The 20,657-nt window shown below is 71.5% G+C and overlaps 2 protein-coding genes across 3 annotated transcripts; both read right to left on the bottom strand.

Moving 5' to 3' along the window:
- Window positions 1–1,209: 1,209 nt before the first annotated feature.
- On the bottom strand, window positions 1,210–8,849 carry ZFYVE27 (zinc finger FYVE-type containing 27). 2 transcript variants are annotated; one of them, XM_075916360.2, is made up of 12 exons: window positions 8,701–8,849; window positions 7,486–7,758; window positions 7,344–7,414; window positions 5,967–6,144; window positions 5,447–5,542; window positions 5,052–5,164; window positions 4,714–4,850; window positions 4,395–4,466; window positions 3,864–4,002; window positions 3,458–3,504; window positions 2,612–2,693; window positions 1,210–1,942 (listed from the first exon to the last, which is right to left on the bottom strand). In XM_075916360.2, exons 2-12 carry the CDS (start codon window positions 7,680–7,682, stop codon window positions 1,878–1,880), a joined length of 1,197 nt encoding a protein of 398 aa, XP_075772475.2. In that variant the 5' UTR covers window positions 7,683–7,758; window positions 8,701–8,849; the 3' UTR covers window positions 1,210–1,877. The 2 variants fall into 2 exon arrangements, with proteins under 2 accessions (XP_075772475.2, XP_075772476.2); XM_075916361.2 differs by lacking the exon at window positions 8,701–8,849 and adding an exon at window positions 8,034–8,185.
- Window positions 8,850–18,252: 9,403 nt separating this feature from the next.
- Window positions 18,253–19,061, bottom strand: MARVELD1 (MARVEL domain containing 1). Its single transcript, XM_075916364.2, has one exon. It carries the CDS (start codon window positions 18,885–18,887, stop codon window positions 18,363–18,365), a length of 525 nt encoding a protein of 174 aa, XP_075772479.2. The 5' UTR covers window positions 18,888–19,061; the 3' UTR covers window positions 18,253–18,362.
- Window positions 19,062–20,657: the final 1,596 nt, after the last annotated feature.

The raw sequence follows: 20,657 nt of genomic DNA, 5'->3' as shown, positions 1-20,657 counted from the left end.
TCCCCTCTGTAGTGCCTGGCTAACCAGGTGAGGGCAGGGCTCCCTGGCAGCTGGGGCACCAGGTTATAGAGAGTCCAATAACTAGCAAAGTGTCCAGTGCCCACAGCAGATTAGAGGGGACGTGGCTGGGGGACAGGGCTCTCGCAGTACCCCACCTGTGAGCAGCAGGGAGAGGCCTGGGTCCCTCACTGTGGGCAGTCGGGGAAGACAGCGGCCACTGCAAGTGGGGCAGAGCAGGCACCAGCCACCCTGCATGGCCAGGAGATGAGCCCCAACTGCTGCTGCTCCCAGGCCTGGGCAAGGCACAGGCTAGGGGTTCAAAGGGGCAAGGCTGTCTCCTGTGCCCAAGGAGCTGCGAGAACGTGGGCATGGCTGGGGGTAAACCACAAACCTAGGACCCCTGCCAGTGCAGCCCCAACTCTCAGCTGCACAGCACGCTCAGCCTGTCACTCAGGGCAGCAGCAGCCCAGTGACAGCTGGGGAAACTGAGGCAGGGAGCAGAGGGTTTCCCTGGGTCCTGCTGAGCTATGGAAAGTGGCTCACACTGGATCCAAGCCAGGGCACACTTGGCACAGAGCCTGCTGCTCCCAGCACGGGGCCAACACTTCATACAGCCAAGCAGGAGGGGCAGGGCCTGGGTACTAGTCTCCCTGGAGCAGCCCCACAGCTGTTGGAGCCTGGCTCCCCCAGCCCATCCCTCCACCCCTGCTGTGAAGTAGCAGGAACCCCCTTGCCTGTGGCTGCACGTCATCTGTCATCCTACTGTCCTGTAATAACTGTGCGTATGTGCCTCAGTTTCCCTGGGCACTGCAACACGGTGGGCAAGGAGGGGAAGGATGGGCACGATCATTCCGGGAAGAATGGCAGGCTGAGGGCCAGGCGACAGCAGCAACCCCCAGCCTGGGAAGGGGAACAAAGGAGGAGGTGGGAGTGACTCCAGGCTGCAGCCTAGGGGGCGGGTTAGTCTGTGGGAGGGGGGAGAACAGGGCCCCTTCTCCCCCAGTGGGACGGTGCTGACAGCTCCCGGCTCCCCTGACAACTCTGTGCTACATGGCGTTCTGCTCACCCAATAAACCTGCTCTACTTGCTGGCTGACCACCCTGACCATGGATTGGGGGGCAGGGCACCCCCAGAACAGGCACCAGGTGCCCCCGCAGGGCATGGTGCAGCCTGGGGGCCCCTCAGCAATCGCACACAGGGGCACAGGAGCCAGCTGCCAGAGACTTTTATTGGTCCTCTCCAGCAGCGCTACATCTCGGCAGAACTGCCGTGCACGGGGACGGGGGCGGGCAGGGCCCTGCTGCCCTAGATACGCTACCAATCCCCACCCCACTCAGCAGCCCCTGCCCCCAGGGAGTCCCCCACGCAGTTGTGGGGGCAGGGGAAGCCAACTGGGAGCCACCCTATGCCAAGCAGGCAGCCCCCAGGAAAGGGGCTACAGTCAAGGGGCCTGTTCCAGCAGCCCCCACACTCCGCCATGCCCAGCCCAGTTCTGTGGCCCCTGCCTATTCCACGCCCGGGGCAGGCGGTGTCAGCTCAGAGCACAGGAGTGAGCCAAGGAGGACACAGCTAGCACAGGCTAATTTCCATATGGTTAACCGTGTGGCTTTGCCAGTCCCTGGCAGTCACCATGAGCTGCCTGGGCTCCTGGGGCACTGCCCTGTCTCCTAGGGGTACCTGGCTTCAGCCCCAGGCAGCAAGGGGTTAACTTCTCCCCCCTCCCCCCAGGCTGGCCAGGACCCTACAGCCACCTCAGCCCAGGGGCTGGGCAGGGAAGGGGGGGTCCCAGCCAGGCAGGACACTGGAGCTCTCCTGCCCTGAGCAGCCAGGCTGGGCAGGCACCAGATACACCCCCAGTGGGGGGGGGTCGCCTCTGCTCACTTGACGAGCGCCTGGTTACACAGCGCACAAACGAACACCATCTCCCTCTGCGCGTCCGGGGCTGCAGAGAAAGGAGCCATCAGAGACCAGCCCCCCTCCTCCCCATCACTGCCCCCCAGACCCTCCCATCACCAACAGAGCCCCCTGCGCTACAAAGGGAAGGGAGCCAGCAGCAGCCCCAGCACGTTTCCCAGAGCCCTGCTGCTGCCCCACTGTCTGGACAAAGCAGGCTGGAGTAGCCGGGCACCCCCCGCCCCAACCTCCTACCCCTCCCCACAGCACCCCCTGCTGGGCGAGGCTGGAGTAGCCAGGCACCCCCCACAGCCAGGGCTCCTGTCCCTCCCCACAGCACCCCCTGCTGGGCGAGGCTGGGGCTGGAGTAGCTGGGCACCCCCCACCCCAACCTCCTACCCCTCCCCACAGCACCCCCTGCTGGGCGAGGCTGGGGCTGGAGTAGCCAGGCACCCCCCACAGCCAGGGCTCCTGTCCCTCCCCATAGCACCCCCTGCTGGGCGAGGCTGGGGCTGGAGTAGCCAGGCACCCCCCACAGCCAGGGCTCCTGTCCCTCCCCATAGCACCCCCTGCTGGGCGAGGCTGGGGCTGGAGTAGCTGGGCACTCCCCACAGCCAGGGCTCCTGTCCCTCCCCACAGCACCCCCTGCTGGATAAGGCTGGGGCAAGAATAGCCAGGCACCCCTGCCAGTTCCTGCCTCACCTCCAGCCCCACTCACCTGTGGCTCCCATGAAGGATTTGGGGACCTTGTAGGAGCAGCACCGGGAGCAGAAGCTGTTTCCGCAGTTACTGCAGCTCCGCTGGGGAGAGACGCCAGACATACCATGAGTGTCGCGGCAGCAGGGCCCTGCTCCAGGCAGGGTTGGCTGGAGATCGGCCCCTGGGCAGGGGCTGAGACCCAGGGACCTGACGACAGCAGACAGCGCAAGGATGAGGGAGGTGGGCTGGCCCCAGCCCCACTGGCCAGTCTGCCAACCCAGGTCCCAGGTGGAGCCCTGCCAATCCCTGGATTACCATGGCTCGTTTCCACGGCTGCAGACACACAATTGTGCATCCGCACAGGGCTCTGCCCACGGGCTCTGAGCACCTCAAACGCTGCCATCCCTAGGGCAAGGTGCTCGCGGCCCAGCGGGCACCCGCTCCCAGCCTGGCACAGCGCAGGCCAGACCATGGAGGCTGCAGGGCAGCTGAGGAGTCGCAACGAGACCACGTCTGCACTCGAAATAGGGCGGCATCTGACTGGCAGCGCAGACACTCCAGCCAAGGGCAGCCAGCCTGGGTCGGCGGGGGTATGGCTTTGCCCCGCGGAGCTGCCGCACGGCCTGGCATGCAGCTGAACCCAGATCTGAGGGGAGGGGCAGGGCCCTGCAAAGGACGCTGGGGCAGTGCCCAGAGAGCAAGGCCCGTGAGACCCGGGCAGCCTGCTGGCACGTTCCAGGAGTCAACCCATGCGGGCACAGCCCTGGGCGGGACCACTGACTGCGGCACACGACAACGAAGAGGCCGGGGAGGGGGGGTCACACGGCCTGGCCCCCCCGCCCTGAGGACAGCAGGCAGGACTCACCCTCTTCTTGAGCACGGAGAAGGTAGCGGTGCAGCCCGTGCAGCTCCCTAGAGGAGAGGGAGCGCGGGGTCAGGCTGGGCACCGCCTGCGGCAGATCTGCCCCAGACACCTGTCAGGGAGGGGGAGCTCAGCCTGGCTCGTCCCGGCCGCCCAGGGCCATGCCCCTGCCCAAGGCGCCCCCGCCTGGCACACAAGGCTAGGCAGCCTCAGCGCAGAGACAGGCTTCCCCACTTCGCCCTCAGCCTGGCCAGGGCTGCCAGCGAGGTGCCCCAGGAAGGCCTGGGCCCTGCGGCTGCCTGGGAGAGCCATAGGATGCCACCCAGCGGGCAGGAGCCCATCCCAGGGGCTGGCAGGGGGGCTGTGGGGGCCCCTCCCTGCTCACAGCTGGTGCCCAGGCCCCGCCTACCGAAGTTGTTGCTGGGGTAGCGCTTGCGCAGCCGCTCGGTCAGCCGGGACACCTTGCTGCGGATCACCTCGTTCTTGCTCATGGCGCCGCCCTCCGGGAGGTCGGAGTCGGCCGAGCACTGGGAGACCTCGTCGTCCTCCTGCCAAGAGCGGGGCTCAGCCAGGGGCTGCGGCTTGGGCCCCGGAGGGCAGAGCAGCCCCCGGCCAAGCCACTTGGAGGCTGCGGGGCAGGAGCTGGCGGGGGCTCTGCTGCCGGCCCACAGGCCGCCCCCCACCCCGGTACTCACCATGGCCAGCTGGGTCTCCTCCCGCCGCGTGGAGAGAAGAGAGGAGAGGCGGTAGCCATGGGACAGAAGCAGCAGGGCCCCTCGCCCAGGCACAGCCCGGACCCCAGCCTCTCCCCAACACGCCAGGGCCTGGGGCAGGACTCCCCGCACGGCCCCTCCCATTCCCCGCCCCGCTCGCACTCCCCAGCGCCCTCCAGTGGTGGCTCAGTTCAGGGGCGGGACCCCCCGCGCCTCTGTGGACGCACCTCGATAGCATCTTTAAACTCCTCGTCCGGCTCCGCCTCCTCCGCCTCCTCCACACTGCCAGGCGTGAGGTCCTGCGGGGGACACGCCCATGTCACTGCGCCTCCAGAGCCGGGGCGAGACGCCAGCAGCCCCAGGGAGCGGCATGGCCCAGAAGGGAGCCTGCACCAGGGGTGCGCGGGTCAGCGGGGTGCAGCGAGCAGCCCAGAGCCCAGGAGCAGGGTCTGCCCCAGCCCCCCACCCTGAATGGGGCACAGGGAGAGGCGGGTCCCCCAGGGTCCCAGCCCAACCAGCAGATCCCTTCATGCTCCCCCGGCTCACCTCGGTGCTGGTGGGTGTGGGGGTCCAATCCGCCAGGGTGCCCCCCCCTTCTGCCTCGGGCTCCGTCAGCTCTGGGGTGCTGGCCAGGGGCTGCGTGCCTAGGTGCTGCTGCACGGCAGCCTGCATCTCCAGCAGCACTGGGGATAGAGGGTGTCAGGCGGGTCACATTGGGGTGCGGCAGCCCCCAGGCCACCCCAACCCAGGGCCAGAGGGAGAGAAGGGCCCATGGCAGGGGGGCTGCTGGGGGCAGCCATGTATCCGGCACAGGCCAGGGGCATGGCCCCTGGCAACCCGCCCCCCCCCCCCCGCTGTGTACGGAGCCCGCGGTGGGGACTCACCACGACAGAAGTGGGCGTTCCCCAGAAAGAGGGCACTGTTGATCAGGGCCAGCACCCAGCACAGGGGCAGCAGGTACAGGACACAGAGGGAGCCCAGCAGCGCCCCATAGAACCTGGGCAAGGAGGGACCAGAGCTCAGAACAGTGGGAGCAACTTGGATACCCCTCCCCAGTGCACCCCCACTTGTCCCATCCAGGGCACAGCCCCCCCCCACTCCCTCCGCCCAGTGCACAGCCCCCCTGCAACCCGACTGGTTTGTGCCCCCGCCGCCCTCCGGGGTCCAGTCCACGGACTTGCACTGCACACTGGCACTCTTCCACAGGCCACACACCCCCAGAGCTGCCTGCCCAGCGCCCAGCCCCTGGGGAGCCCCCCCGGGCCAGGGGCAGACTTACTGGGAGGACAGAGCGGGGTTCTCCCAGTGCAGCACGCGGTACACCCCCTCGCAGGCGCTGCACGCCCGGCCCAGCACGCCCTCCAGCTGCATCAGGCTGGAGAAGGAATAGGAGCATCAGGGGTGCCCACCCTGGGCACAGACCAGCCCCTCAGTTATGGACCCCCCCCCCCAGGGACACATGCCACCCGCATCAGCCAGGAACTGAGCCCAGCCCTGCCTCCCCCAGCCACACCGGGGCAACTGGCGGGACATCTGGGGCCAGCTCAGTCAGACACCCAGCCCAGGCCGGGCTCAGCAGATGCTGGGGCAGCAGGGAGGCAGCCAAGGGGCAGGTCATAGCTAGGGATTCAGCCCGAGAACGGAGCCTGCCCCCAGTGCACAGTTATGGAGCAGTCAGGCCATGCTGCAGTTCCCCACCCCCGCTCCACAGGCCTGGGTCCTGCCCCCCCCCCCCCGTGAGCCCATCCCACTGGGTCGAGGGGCACCCCTGTGGGGCGCTAGGCAGGTCCAGCACTTACAATCTCTTCACCTCGGCCAGGGCTTCATGGCGCGCCAGCCGCAGGTCCTCACGCCGCACGCTGTGGTAGCTCCGGCGCAGCAGCTCCGGCGCCGGCGGGCAGGCCCGGCACGCCTCCCCCAGGTAGCCCAGCAGGGCCGGCACCAGCACCAGCAGGGCACCCAGCACGAACCAGGCAGCTGCAAGAGCCAGGCCGGATCAGGCCCCCTGGCCAGCAGAACCACCATGGGCTAGGCTGGGCTCCAGAACAGGAGAGTTCTAGCCCTGCGCCCATGGCCCCCACCCCAGCTGCCTCCTGCCCAGCAAGTCACCTGCCCTGCCACCCTGCACAAAGGGCCCCGACCCCCACAGTCCCTGCCCCCTCACCCTGCCCAATGCGCCCCGACCCCCACAGCCCCTGCCCCCCTCACCCTGCCCAATGCGCCCCGACCCCCACAGTCCCTGCCCCCCTCACCCTGCCCAATGCGCCCCGACCCCCACAGTCCCTGCCCCCTCACCCTGCCCAATGCGCCCCGACCCCCACAGCCCCTGCCCCCCTCACCCTGCCCAATGCGCCCTGACCCCCACAGCCCCTGCCCCCCTCACCCTGCCCAATGCGCCCCGACCCCCACAGCCCCTGCCCCCCTCACCCTGCCCAATGCGCCCCGACCCCCACAGCCCCTGCCCCCCTCACCCTGCCCAATGCGCCCTGACCCCCACAGCCCCTGCCCCCCTCACCCTGCCCAATGCGCCCCGACCCCCACAGCCCCCCCTCCCTGCCCCCCTCACCCTGCCCAATGCGCCCTGACCCCCACAGTCCCTGCCCCCCTCACCCTGCCCAATGCGCCCCGACCCCCACAGTCCCTGCCCCCCTCACCCTGCCCAATGCGCCCTGACCCCCACAGTCCCTGCCCCCCTCACCCTGCCCAATGCGCCCTGACCCCCACAGCCCCTGCCCCCCTCACCCTGCCCAATGCGCCCTGACCCCCACAGCCCCTGCCCCCCTCACCCTGCCCAATGCGCCCTGACCCCCACAGCCCCTGCCCCCCTCACCCTGCCCAATGCGCCCTGACCCCCACAGCCCCTGCCCCCCTCACCCTGCCCAATGCGCCCTGACCCCCACAGCCCCTGCCCCCCTCACCCTGCCCAATGCGCCCTGACCCCCACAGCCCCTGCCCCCCTCACCCTGCCCAATGCGCCCTGACCCCCACAGCCCCTGCCCCCCTCACCCTGCCCAATGCGCCCCGACCCCCACAGCCCCTGCCCCCCTCACCCTGCCCAATGCGCCCCGACCCCCACAGCCCCTGCCCCCCCTCTCACAGTCACCGTGCCCAATAGGCCTTCCCCCCCACGGTCACCCTGCCCAATGGGCACTGCCCCCCACCCCACAGCCCCTCACCTTCCGTCAGGGTGAGCAGCAGGAAGTTGAGGGCCAGGCAGGTGAGCAGTGAGCACAGAGGCATCTGCCACCTGCAGGGTAGAGCCAGGTTAGGGGCTGCCACTAGGCTGGTGCCTCGCCCCTCCCCCGGAGCAGCACCTACCGCAGCAGGAAGCGGATCCCCTCCCAGGCGTCCTGCAGGGGCTCCAGGTAGATCTCCAGCCGCTTGGAGGACACCACCAGGTTGAAGAGGTCGAAGGCCGGGGACTTGGGGGGAGCTGGCAGCTCCACCTGGGCCTCGGGCGGGGCAGGGCCCCCTTCTGGCCCCTGCCCCCCAGCCTCACGCTCCGGCCCCTGCATGCTGCACACGGGAGTCAGACCCCCTCCCGCAGGCCCCAGGTGAGGGGACGCGCTGCCCTGCGGGGGCCCTCAGGACCTGGGGGAACATGGGAGGCTGTGGGGCAGGTAGGCCGCAGAGCCCGCCAGACCCCCGCTTCTGCCCCACAGAGCCCGTGCAACAGGCTCCTCGCAGCCCCTCCCCGCCGCCAGAGCCCAGGGCCGCCACAAGCCTCCCCCGCCGGCAAACTGCCCCGGTAAAACCAGCTGCCCAAGTCCCGTGGCATCGCGGCTGCGGCCAAGGGCTGGACGGGGAGCTCCGGGGCCAGGTCTGCCCCACGGGCTGCAGACGAGACGAGACCCACATCGGCTCACCTTCCCCACGGGGCTCGGCTCAAGTAACGAACCTGCGGCGCCCAACATGCCAGCCCCGCCCCCCAGGCACCCCGCAGCCCCCGCCAGCCCCGCCCCCCAGGCACCCGCCAGCCCCCGCCCCCCAGGCACCCGCCCCCCAGGCACCCGCAGCCCCCGCCCCCCAGGCACCCCGCAGCCCCCGCCAGCCCCGCCCCCCAGGCACCCGCCAGCCCCCGCCAGCCCCGCCCCCCAGGCACCCGCCAGCCCCCGCCCCCCAGGCACCCCGCAGCCCCCGCCAGCCCCGCCCCCCAGGCACCCGCCAGCCCCCGCCCCCCAGGCACCCGCCAGCCCCCGCCCCCCAGGCACCCCGCAGCCCCCGCCAGCCCCCGCCCCCCCCCCCAGGCACCCCGCAGCCCCCGCCAGCCCCCGCCCCCCAGGCACCCGACAGCCCCCGCCCCCCAGGCACCCCGCCAGCCCCCGCCCCCCAGGCACCCCGCAGCCCCCGCCAGCCCCCGCCCCCCAGGCACCCGACAGCCCCGCCCCCAGGCACCCGCCCCCCAGGCACCCCGCAGCCCCCGCCAGCCCCCGCCCCCCAGGCACCCCGCCAGCCCCCGCCAGCCCCGCCCCCCAGGCACCCGCCAGCCCCCGCTCCCGCCCTGAGGCCCGCGCTCCCGGGGGCGGGGCTCACCTGTCCGGCCCGCACAGTGTCTTCCGGGCAAGGCCGGAGCGAGCACCGCCGCTTCCTCAAACGTCACCCCAGACACGCCCATTGTCCGTGACAGCCAATCGCGTGCGGGGGCGGGGCTTGGCGGGAAGCTCCGCCCTCATCGCCGGCCTTCCCTTAGTCCCCGGCTAGTCTTCGGCGTCCGGCCCCACCCCTAACGCCTAGTCACGCCCCCTCTTTGGTCCGGCCACGCCCCCATGGCCTAGCCACGCCCCGTCCATCCCCAGGGCCACGCCTCCAGAATGCAGCCCACGCCATCCCAGGCTAGCCCCTCCCGGCCCTGCAGCAGAGCCAGCGCCCAGGCCAGCTGACATGGCCCTGCAGGGCTGCCCAGGCTCATCGCTGGCCCCGGAGCCTCCTGTCCGGTTACAAGCTGGACACGGGCACAATGTCAGCCCTGAGTCCAGCACGGGAGCAGGGTCAGGCCTGTGTCCCCCCGGGCTCCATGCACTCTGGGGGCCACCTCAGCCTGGGCCAGAGATCCTCTCCCCCCAAGAGCCTCCCCCAAATTCCCTGCACCCCCAGCTCTTCCCACTGCCCCTCCTGAGCACTTCCTGCCTTTCCCCACTTGCCATGTTGCTCCAGTCTCTTTCATTCCAGCCTGCATTGTCCATCCCCGGCCTGCTTCCTCAGCTGGACTCAGGGATCCCAGCTCTGGGCGGGCAGCAGTGTTTAGTGGTTAGAGCAGGGGACTGGGTGCCAGGAGTGCTGGGCTCTATTCTGCAGTCACTGCCTGGCCTGGAGAATAGCCACTCTGGGATGGGGGGGTTACACACAGGGCTGGATTAAGGGGGGGGCTTGCCAGGCAGCTGCCCAGGGTGCCAACCTATGGAGGGCACCTGATGGCAGCTGAAGGGGTGCCGTGTGACTGGCCATGCGACGGCCCCTTAGAGCTGCAATCAGGCGCCACGTGCCCGATTGCAGCTGTAAAGTGCGCAGCACGCCGGGGGGCGGGGCCACGCATGCGCCGTGTGCCCGGGGGCCGAGCCGTGCATGCATCGCGTGCCTGCTGCCCAGGGCGAGGGAATGGCTCGAGCCGGCCCTGGTTACACAGAGCCCCCATCATGGGGAGCCCCTCCTCATGGCCCAGGGTATAAAAGGGCCCTGCAGGTTCCTCCTTTTGTCTTCAATCCGGCTCCCCCTCGGAGGCTCTGTGCTAGGAACCGAAGCTCTGAACGCAGGATCCAGTGACCCTTCCCGGCTGCGGACGCTCCCCAAGACTCGGCCTAACCGAGCAGTTTGTTACCCCCCACCCGTAATTCTTTACTTAGGTCCCCAAGCACAGGGGGCTATAGTGATGCCTGGCGCTACAGGGGGGAGGGGCTGGGCAGGTGACTCATGTTGCTCATGATGGGGGGGGCTGGAGTTTCCCCCGTGACCTAGTGGGGGGCTGTCCACTTCGTAACCCGGCGTTCCCACCCGGCTGCACTGGGATGTGAGACTCCCGCTGACTCACCCCCTTGTGTGTTGGCCCAGACACCTCCGCCCAGCCTGAGGCCATAACAAGGCTCTTCCCAGAGGGAGAGACAAGAGAAGAGCCAGGGATGGTCCCCAAGCTGGGAGGCAGGTGGGGAGTTGAGTTAGTCTGAGCTGGGCAGAAAGAGGAGGGGAGACTGGGAGCAAGAAAGGGGTTCAGGGCCCATGAGCCCTCCCCCCAGAGGACTAAGGCCCTGCCCTGGCTCCTGTTAACACAGACCCTCCCCTACGCTGTGTCTCTGAGAAGCCATAAAACCTTCTACTCTACCGGCCGGTTGGGAGTCACATCTGTCTGTGGATGGGGGTGCAGGGTCGGGGGCTCCCCAACATGCCGTCACCCCCCCAGGTGTGGCAAATATCGCCCTCCTGGGCCTGCCGTCACCTTGCCCCCAAAACAGAAGTGGGGAACTGGGCAAATCCTTCTCCCTGCAGGAAAGCCCTCCAGGCAGCCCCCATGCGTGTGAATATGAACACACATGCAGGCACGTGGCCCTGCAGGGGAATCGAGCTCATGAAGCACCCTCCCCCCATACTCTCGCAGGGCTCCCCCCCAGAGCACTCGGGCCCCCTCCCCCCGGCACACAGAGAGCCCATTCAGCTGCAGGCAGGGCAGGAAGTGCCGGCTCTGGTACTGGCCCTTTGGCTCCATCCTGCCCAGCTGCTTCATTGCAGCCTTGTTCTCACTGCCTGGCAGCACACACGGCACAGGGGCTGGGCTGGCAGGCCGCGCCATGGGGAAAGCCCTGCGGCTGTGGGGCTGGGCGGCGCTATGGGGAAAGCCCTGCGGCTGTGGGGCTGGGCCGGGCCTATGGGGAAAGCCCTGTGGCTGTGGGGCCGGGCGGCGCTATGGGGAAAGCCCTGTGGCTGTGGGGCTGGGCGGCGCTATGGGGAAAGCCCTGTGGCTGTGGGGCCGGGCGGCGCTATGGGGAAAGCCCTGTGGCTGTGGGGCTGGGCGGTGCTATGGGGAAAACCCTGTGGCTGTGGGGCTGGGCGGCGCTATGGGGAAAGCCCTGCGGCTGTGGGGCCGGGCGGCGCTATGGGGAAAGCCCTGCGGCTGTGGGGCTGGGCGGCGCTATGGGGAAAGCCCTGTGGCTGTGGGGCTGGGCGGCGCTGTGGGGAAAGCCCTGTGGCTGTGGGGCCGGGCGGTGCTATGGGGAAAGCCCTGTGGCTGTGGGGCTGGGCGGCGCTATGGGGAAAGCCCTGCGGCTGTGGGGCTGGGCGGCGCTATGGGGAAAGCCCTGTGGCTGTGGGGCTGGGCGGCGCTATGGGGAAAGCCCTGTGGCTGTGGGGCTGGGCGGCGCTATGGGGAAAGCCCTGTGGCTGTGGGGCCGGGCGGCTCCGCTCTCCTGCTGGGGCATGCGGGTTCCCAGCCTCCCCACAGGCAGGGGCTGGCTCCCAGGGACCTGGGCAGGCAGCCCCCCAGCCCGGCAGAGGGACTGGGCTGGGCTGACAGCCCCATGCTGCTGGGGCAGGGGACCCCCCGAGCTGCTCCCCCCTCTCCAGTGCTGCCAGGGTGGGGCCCAGAGCGCCAGGAGCCGGCCCTGGCTGGGTATAAGGCCTGGCCCCCACGAGCCCCCTCGGGGAGCACAGCCCAGCAAGCAACGCGGGCGGCCGCGTCCCAGTGGCCAGCAGGGGGCAGGCTCGCTGGGGAAGCTGAGGGGAGGCTGAGAGCCCCCAGCACACTCGGCTCCGCTGTGCCGGGGCCTGGGGGGTGCTGGGGGCCCCCAGAGCTGCAGCCAGAACCCAACCCCAGGCCACGCGGGGGCAGGCCGGCTCAGCACGGCCCCCTTCCTGTGGCTGGACACATCCAGCCCTGGCTGGGCTCAGGGGCCAGGCCCCACGGTGGTGGAGGGGGAGGTGGGGCTGAGCCCTTGGCTGTGGGAATAGCAAGGAGGGGGGCTGGAGCTCGGGGGAACCCTGCCTGGAGCCCCCGCCCAGCGTCCCCCTCTCGCGCCCCGGCCCGGGGGCCCACGCAGCCTGCACACAAAGCCCCGCCAGACAGCCCGGCTCGGACCAGCAGCCCTTTATTTAGCTGGGGAATTCACAGCAAGCCGGGATCTGGGTGCTTCTAAGGGGTCGGGCAGGGATGGGGGTGGAGAGGGACCCAGCTTCCTCCGCAGCAGCAGGTGCCAGCCTCGGGGTGCTGCTGGTCTCCAGCCTGGCCCCGTTACAGGGCTCCAGCCCTGTCCCCCCCTGCCCCCAGCTCGGTAGGCCAGGCCCCCGGAGCAGTGGGTAGAGTCCAGCTGCAGGCAGGGCAGGACAGATGAGCAGGCGCTGGGGCGGAGGGGGCCTGGCTGGTCCCCTGGCTCGTTCTCTGCAAGGGCAGCCTGCGGGGAGCTGGGCAGGGCACAGCACTAGGGCAAAGGCACCCAGCTCTCCAGGGTGCTGTGCCCTGACTGCGTGCAGGCCCACAGAGAGCCGGGCTGGCCGGACGGAGCAGGAACACCCCCGAGCAGCGTGGGACTGCGGCACCAGGCGGGGGAGCCAGCCAGGTCCAGGAGCACGTTCAGCACCTGCAAGGGAAACGGAGTCACTAGCAGAGCGGCCAGGCCCCAGCCCTGCCCCCTAGCTCCCGGCCACGCCTCCTCGCTCCCGGCCACGCCTCCTCGCTCCCGGCCACGCCCCCTGTGCACCACGCGAGTCCACTCCTGCCCAGTAACTCAAATGGTGGGGTGAGGGTACCCATGAGTAACTGCCAGAGGCCACGTGCCAGCCCTGAGCTGCCTGCAGGCTCTCCCTGGGGTGGCATGGCCCCCCAACCCAAACAGGCAGCAAAGAGTTAACCCTGCAGCCAGGGATCAGTAGGGACCCCCTATCTGTGCCCTTTGGCAACTATGGAGCTGGCCCACGAGGCCCCTCCTCCAGGCACCGCGGGCTTGGGCTCACCCCCCCCCACCAAGGCGTGGAGAATCGGGACACCCGTGTGCTATTTGTAAGAGAAACGTGACTCGGTTTCCCCCTCACTCTGTACTGCTGCACAGCGGGCAGGAAGGGGTTAATTTCTCCCTGTTGCAGGCCCGGCTGGGGCAGTGACTCTGAGGCCAGGCCAGCCGCACAGGAACCGCGCGCTCAGCCAGCAGAAGGCAGGGACACGCGGGGTGAGGTCACGGTGCGCCAGGGCAGAGACAGAGCTGAATCCACCAAGGCCTGGCTAGTGCGTCTGCCACTTCAGCACCCTGCAGTGCCCGGTGCCGGGTGACTAACCAAGGCAGGCCCCTGGCACCGCTGCTGCTGGCAGCATCCCCCCAGGGGGCAACATCTCTGCCAAAGCCTGGGGCTCATCTGGACTCGGCAGAGCCCTGGCTGGTGCTTGGGGGCCCCGTCTCCCTGCTCCTCCCCACACATCTAGGCCTGGCCCAGTGATGGTGGTGACAGAGACAGGAGGGAGGCCAAGCCAGGACAGCTGGTGGCAGCGGTGGGATGCCGGGCCCAATGGCACAGCTTGCAGAAGACAAGCCGAGTGCAGAACCTAGCTTAGTCACAGGACAGCAGGGGAGGCGGAGTGGGGGCCACTCCCAGAGGCTGCTCGCCGAGCTGGGCACGTGGGAACGCTAACGAGGCACAGCTGGCTGAACAGCCCAGGCCAGCAAGCAGGGACCCCAGGCCAGTCTCAGCTCAGCTGGCGAGAGCACCAACCGGCTCACTGGCCCTGGCGGGGGCCCGGAGAGCAACCTCCAAGCCCAGTTCGCCAGCTGCAGCAGCAGAAGGTGGAGCTGAAAGCCGAGAGGCAGGGGATGGAAGCAGGGGGGCCGCGGCCGCGTGGGGCCAGCAGTGCTACTTGTGGGTGCCCGGGGCCAGGCGTCCAGGCGGGACGGTGTCCAGGGCTGTGACTGTGTCTGCGCCAGCCCCGCACCAGTGACATCGCGGTCACGCCGCTTGTACACCAACCAGGCTGGCGGCCGGGGCTGGGCTTGGCCACGCCTGGGAAATGGCTTCCTTGCCCCGGGACGGCTGCCACGGGCCCAGGGCGCTGCCACGCGCCTGCAGCTGAGTCACTCTCAGGCACCTGGCCGCTCTGCCGAGGAAGGGCCGGGCGAGGCGGGGGGGGGGCACTAGGACCCAGCGGTGCCCCACGTTTTCACAAATTTGGAGGAAGTGAGTCTGCCCAGGAAAGCTCTTGCTCCAACAAATCAGTTAGTCAGTGAGGGGCCACAGGACTGCTCCTTGTTTGTGCAGATTCAGACTCAGACGCCACCCCCTGGCGCTTGTCAAATTTCCAGGTTCCCTACACAGCTGCGTTCTCTGCATCTGGGGAAGGACGGCCGGGATGGAGGAACGAGCCAGGCAGCCCCCGGCCGGCCGCGGGGCAGAGGGAAGGAGCCAGGCAGCCCCCGGCCGGCCACAGGGCAGAGGGAAGGAGCCAGGCAGCCCCCGGCCGGCCGCGGGGCAGAGGGAAGGAGCCAGGCAGCCCCCGGCCGGCCGCGGGGCAGAGGGAAGGAGCCAGGCAGCCCCCAGCCGGCCGCGGGGCAGAGGGAAGGAGCCAGGCAGCCCCCGGCCGGCCGCGGGGCAGAGGGAAGGAGCCAGGCAGCCCCCGGCCGGCCGCGGGGCACAGGGAACGGGCCAGGCAGCCCCCGGCCGGCCGCGGGGCACAGGGAACGGGCCAGGCAGCCCCCGGCCGGCCGCGGGGCACAGGGAACGGGCCAGGCAGCCCCCGGCCGGCCGCGGGGCAGAGGGAAGGAGCCAGGCAGCCCCCGGCCGGCCGCGGGGCAGAGGGAAGGAGCCAGGCAGCCCCCGGCCGGCCGCGGGGCAGAGGGAAGGAGCCAGGCAGCCCCCGGCCGGCCGCGGGGCAGAGGGAAGGAGCCAGGCAGCCCCCGGCCGGCCGCGGGGCAGAGGGAAGGAGCCAGGCAGCCCCCGGCCGGCCGCGGGGCAGAGGGAAGGAGCAAGGCAGCCCCCGGCTGGCCGCGGGGCAGAGGGAACGAGCCAGGCAGCCCTCGGCCGGCCGCGGGGCACAGGGAACGAGCCAGGCAGCCCCCGGCCGGCCGCGGGGCAGAGGGAACGAGCCAGGCAGCCCTCGGCCGGCCGCGGGGCACAGGGAACGAGCCAGGCAGCCCCCGGCCGGCCGCGGGGCACAGGGAAGGAGCCAGGCAGCCCCCAGCCGGCCGCGGGGCACAGGGAAGGAGCCAGGCAGCCCCCAGCCGGCCGCGGGGCAGAGGGAAGGAGCCAGGCAGCCCCCGGCCGGCCGCGGGGCAGAGGGAAGGAGCCAGGCAGCCCCCGGCCGGCCGCGGGGCAGAGGGAAGGAGCAAGGCAGCCCCCGGCTGGCCGCGGGGCAGAGGGAACGAGCCAGGCAGCCCTCGGCCGGCCGCGGGGCACAGGGAACGAGCCAGGCAGCCCCCGGCCGGCCGCGGGGCACAGGGAACGAGCCAGGCAGCCCCCGGCCGGCCGCGGGGCACAGGGAACGAGCCAGGCAGCCCCCGGCCGGCCGCGGGGCACAGGGAACGAGCCAGGCAGCCCCCGGCCGGCCGCGGGGCACAGGGAACGAGCCAGGCAGCCCCCGGCCGGCCGCGGGGCACAGGGAGTGGGAACATGCAGCATGGCAAAGTGGGGAGGCACATGCCCACCTCGCAGCTGGGCTGCAGCGTGAATCAGGCTCCCCACCGTGCCACTGTCTCACCCCAGCCTGGCCAGGGCCCTGCGCTCAGCTCTCACGGGCCTTGCTGCGTCGGCCACAAGGGTCACGTGCGGCTCATGGGGGGCGGGGGCGGGGATCTGCCTGGGCTCTGCAGCCGAGGGCCCGACTCGGAGCCCGGCGCTCGCCCTCGGGGTGCTGCCGGTGGGATCTCATACCGCCTGGGCGCCTCGACCCCCTTGTGAGCCCAGGGCCGGCAGCCCCTCCCTGCCCAGCCCGCCCAGCCTCTGGCTCCCCAGCTTTCTGGGCCCAGCCACAAGTGATTCCGGGGGAGCCCGTGTCCACCGCCAGGCCCCGAGAATACGGCGCTCACCTCCAGGCGAGACACGGCTGCTCCGTGCCATCCGCTGCTGCACCCGTGTCCAGGGCCAGGAGGCACCTGCAGCCACCGGCCTTTTCCGTCCTCAGCCCAGAGCCACCTCCAGACACGGTCCCAGCACAATCCCCTCCACCGTGGAGCTGCTGCAGGGCCCGGCTGGCAGCCTTTCCCGGACAGCTGCTGGCAACAGGAGCCCAGGCATCCAGTCCCTCCTGCAGGCCTTGGCTTCGCAGCTGGAGCAGGACCAGGAGAGGAGCCAGAGCGGGGGTCGATCCCCTTGGGTGGGGACAGGGGCTGCCCCCCCGGCTCCTGCCTTCACACAGCTCTGGGGGTCCCGGGGAGGGAAATGCAGGGGCCTGAGCGATGGGCACAGCCATGGGCAGAGGGGGCAGCGTTCCCAGCCCCAGCCGCTGCACCTCCAGGCTTGCCTGGGCCGCCTTTGCGGCAGGGCTCCCCAGCCCCCCCAGCTCAGAGCCCCGGGCGGGAGCAGCGCAGGGACTAAGGCACCAGGCGGCAGTCTGTAAGAAACAAGGCACTTCGGGACTCCTCTGCGCTGCCCAGAACGGCCTTGGCACAGCCGCTGCCCAGGGACGGGGCCACGCTGCAGGGCGGGCACCACGCTCCTGTGCCCCTGGGGCACAGGCCTGGCCTCCCCGAGGCGCCCTCTGTCTCCTCTCCAGGGGTCTGTGCTGGCATGAAACCGGCCCTTCCTTTGGGCCTCCAGCCTGGGCTCAGTGCCGCCGACCTCCACTCCGTCTCGTCTGCAGCTTCAGCCGGGCTGTCTCACGTCCTGCCCTCGCCGGCTGGGCGGCAGTTGAACAGGGTCACGCGCCGCCCCAGAGGTAGCTGCATTTCCCTGGAAGACGTGGCCATCCCGGGGCACAGCCCGTGGGCTGCATGTCCCTGCAAAGGAAAGGGTGAGCAGGGGGAGGAACGGAAGGGGGCTCTCACGGCGCCCTGCCATACCGGCCCAGCCCTGCCCCCAGCCGTGAACCAGGGAGGCAGCCGAGGCAGGACCATGCAGGGAAAGGGCAGTGGCACTGGATTGGCAGGGGGCTGCTGTCCACTGCCTGCATCCGCCAGCCTGGGGGGGCAGTTCTACACCTGAGCAGAGGGGGCAGGGGCTGCATGCAGGGCACAGTGAGGGCTCAGCCCCAGAGAGGGAGGGAGCCGGCGGGAGCTTTGGGGATCTCTGAGCGTTTTGGGTCAGGGGGCAGATACTGGGAAGAGCGTCCTGGCTGGGCCAGGGGTGCTGGGATGGAATCCTGGGGGGCCCTGGCCCTGAACCCTTCCCCGCCTGTGACACCCACAGGGGCAGTGTCCTGCTGGCCCCGCCGGGCTCCCCGTGCCCAGCCGCCCTGCAGCAAATGCACAGAGACCCCGAGCGAGCACCCACCTGTGCGAGCCGGGAGAGGGGGCCCGAGGGCCGGCGGCCCCCACTTCAGGCCATCGGCGCTGGGTTCTTCTGCTGCGGAGACTCTGTGTCCGTCCCCTGTCCAGGCCAAGGGGGAGGGATCCCTCTGTCTGGGGGCTGCAGGGCCCTGCCAGGCTGGGGGAGGACTGTCTGTCCTGGGGGAGACAGAGGAGGCGGAGGGTCCATCCATCCCAGGAGCGGCAAGTCTGTCCGTCCAACCAGGGGAAGGGGGGAGAAGGGGCTGTGGGTCCTTGGTAGGGAATTGAGGGGTCTGTGAGTCCGTCCTGGGGCAGGCGGGGGGGGGGGGCTGCGGGTCCGTCCCGGGGCAGGCGGGGGGGGGGTGCGGGTCCGTCCCGGGGCAGGCGGAAGGGGGGTGCGGGTCCGTCCCAGGGCAGGCGGGGGGGGGGTGCGGGTCCGTCCCGGGGCAGGCGGGGGGGGGGTGCGGGTCCGTCCCGGGGCAGGCGGGGGGGGGGGTGCGGGTCCGTCCCGGGGCAGGCGGGGGGGGGGTGCGGGTCCGTCCCGGGGCAGGCGGGGGGGGGGTGCGGGTCCGTCCCGGGGCAGGCGGGGGGGGGGTGCGGGTCCGTCCCGGGGCAGGCGGGGGGGGGTGCGGGTCCGTCCCGGGGCAGGCGGGGGGGGGTGCGGGTCCGTCCCCGGGCAGGCGGGGGGGGGGTGCGGGTCCGTCCCAGGGCAGGCGGGGGGGGGGGGTGCGGGTCCGTCCCGGGGCAGGCGGGGGGGGGGGTGCGGGTCCGTCCCGGGGCAGGCGGGGGGGGGGGGCTGCGGCCCGGCGGCGCTCAGACGATGTCGCGGTGGCCCCGGCAGCGGCGCGCCAGGCAGTAGAGGCCCGAGAGCAGGTGCAGGGCTGCGGCCAGCGCCCCGCAGACGGCGGCGCCCAGGTAGGCGCGGTAGGGGCAGCGCTGGCTGTAGCCGCGCAGGGTGCAGTAGCTGTTGCGCTCCGCCTTGTGGCCCATGACGCCCGCGGCCGCCGCGTAGAGCCCGGCGCCCAGCAGCAGGTCGTGCGCCGCGTTGGTGAGCAGCCAGCGGGCGCCCAGCCCCGGCACCAGCGCCCAGCGCCCCAGCAGGCTGAGGCCGAGCAGCGCCAGCGCCAGCAGCCAGGCCAGCACGGCGGCGAAGAGCGCGAAGTGCGCCGCGCCCTCGTACTTGTGCGCGGCCACGGTGGCCCAGCAGGCGGCGCCCAGGAGCAGCTGCCCCAGGCGCAGCGGGAGCAGCGGGCTGCGCACGAAGGGCCGGTGCAGGCCGAGGGGCCCGCGGGCGGGCGAGCCGGGCGGCGGCGCGGCGGGGGGCGCGGGAGGCGGCATGGCTGCAGCGCGGACCCTGGGCCGCTCCCCGGCGCCACTTCCTCTGCGCGGGGCTGCCAAACATCTGGCGCTAGCGGGCCTTCCTGCGCCGGCCGCCCCGCCCCGCCCCGCCCCGCCCGCCGCGACGTGCCGGGGGCTCGCTGCGAGCTCGCTGCGAGGGGCGCGGTCCGCCGGCCCGCTGCCCCGCACCCCGCGCGCTGCCCCGCCGGCCCGCAGAGCCCGCACCCCGCGCGCTGCCCCGCCGGCCCGCACAGCGCCTGCCTGCACCCCGCACCCGGCCCTGCCAGCCGCATCCTGCATCTGGCCCGCTGCCCCGACAGCCCGCTCCCTGCCCCTAGCGCCTGCCTGCACCCCGCATCCTGCACCCGGCCCACTGCCCGGACAGCCTGCAGAGCCTGCACCCTGCACAGCGCCTGCCTGCACCTCACGCCCGGCCCTCTGCCCCACCACCCCATACACCCTGCTCCTAGCACCTGCCTGCACCCCGCACCCGGCCCGCTGCCCTGGCAGCCTGCCCCCTGCTCCTAGCGCCTGCCTGCACCCCGCACCCGGCCCGCTGCCCGGACAGCCTGCCCCCTGCTCCTAGCGCCTGCCTGCACACTGCACCCAGCCCGCTGCCCTGACAGCCTGCCCCCTGCTCCTAGCGCCTGCCTGCACCCCGCACCCGGCCCGCTGCCCTGACAGCCTGCCCCCTGCTCCTAGCGCCTGCCTGCACCCCGCACCCGGCCCGCTGCCCTGACAGCCTGCCCCCTGCTCCTAGCACCTGCCTGCACCCCGCACCCGACCCGCTGCCCTGACAGCCTGCCCCCTGCTCCTAGCACCTGCCTGCACCCCGCACCCGACCCGCTGCCCTGACAGCCTGCCCCCTGCTCCTAGCACCTGCCTGTACCCCGCACCCTGCACCTGGCCCACTGCCCTGACAGCCTGCAGAGCCTGCACCCTGCTCCTAGCGCCTGCCTGCACCCCGCACCCTGCACCTGGCCCACTGCCCTGACAGCCTGCAGAGCCTGCCCCCTGCTCCTAGCGCCTGCCTGCACCCCGCACCCGGCCCGCTGTCCTGACAGCCTGCCCCCTGCTCCTAGCACCTGCCTGCACACTGCACCCAGCCCGCTGCCCGGACAGCCTGCTCCCTGCCCCTAGCGCCTGCCTGCACACCGCATCCTGCACCTGGCCCACTGCCCGGACAGCCTGCAGAGCCTGCACCCTGCACAGCGCCTGCCTGCACCTCACGCCCGGCCCTCTGCCCCACCACCCCATACACCCTGCTCCTAGCGCCTGCCTGCACCCCTCACCCGACCCGCTGCCCTGGCAGCCTGCCCCCTGCTCCTAGCGCCTGCCTGCACCCCGCACCCGGCCCGCTGCCCTGACAGCCTGCCCCCTGCTCCTAGCGCCTGCCTGCACCCCGCACCCGGCCCGCTGCCCTGACAGCCTGCCCCCTGCTCCTAGCGCCTGCCTGCACCCCGCACCCGGCCCGCTGCCCTGACAGCCTGCCCCCTGCTCCTAGCGCCTGCCTGCACCCCGCACCCGGCCCGCTGCCCTGACAGCCTGCCCCCTGCTCCTAGCGCCTGCCTGCACCCCGCACCCGACCCGCTGCCCTGGCAGCCTGCAGAGCCTGCACCCTGCACAGCGCCTGCCTGCACCTCACGCCCGGCCCTCTGCCCCACCACCCCATACACCCTGCTCCTAGCGCCTGCCTGCACCCCGCACCCGGCCCGCTGCCCTGACAGCCTGCCCCCTGCTCCTAGCGCCTGCCTGCACCCCGCACCCGGC

This window comes from Pelodiscus sinensis, chromosome 8 (genome assembly GCF_052426305.1).
Source record: "Pelodiscus sinensis isolate ZL-2025 chromosome 8, ASM5242630v1, whole genome shotgun sequence".
Taxonomy (NCBI): Eukaryota; Metazoa; Chordata; order Testudines; family Trionychidae; genus Pelodiscus; species Pelodiscus sinensis.
Note: the sequence above shows the minus strand (reverse complement) of the source record. Positions and strands in the feature narration are given on the sequence as shown.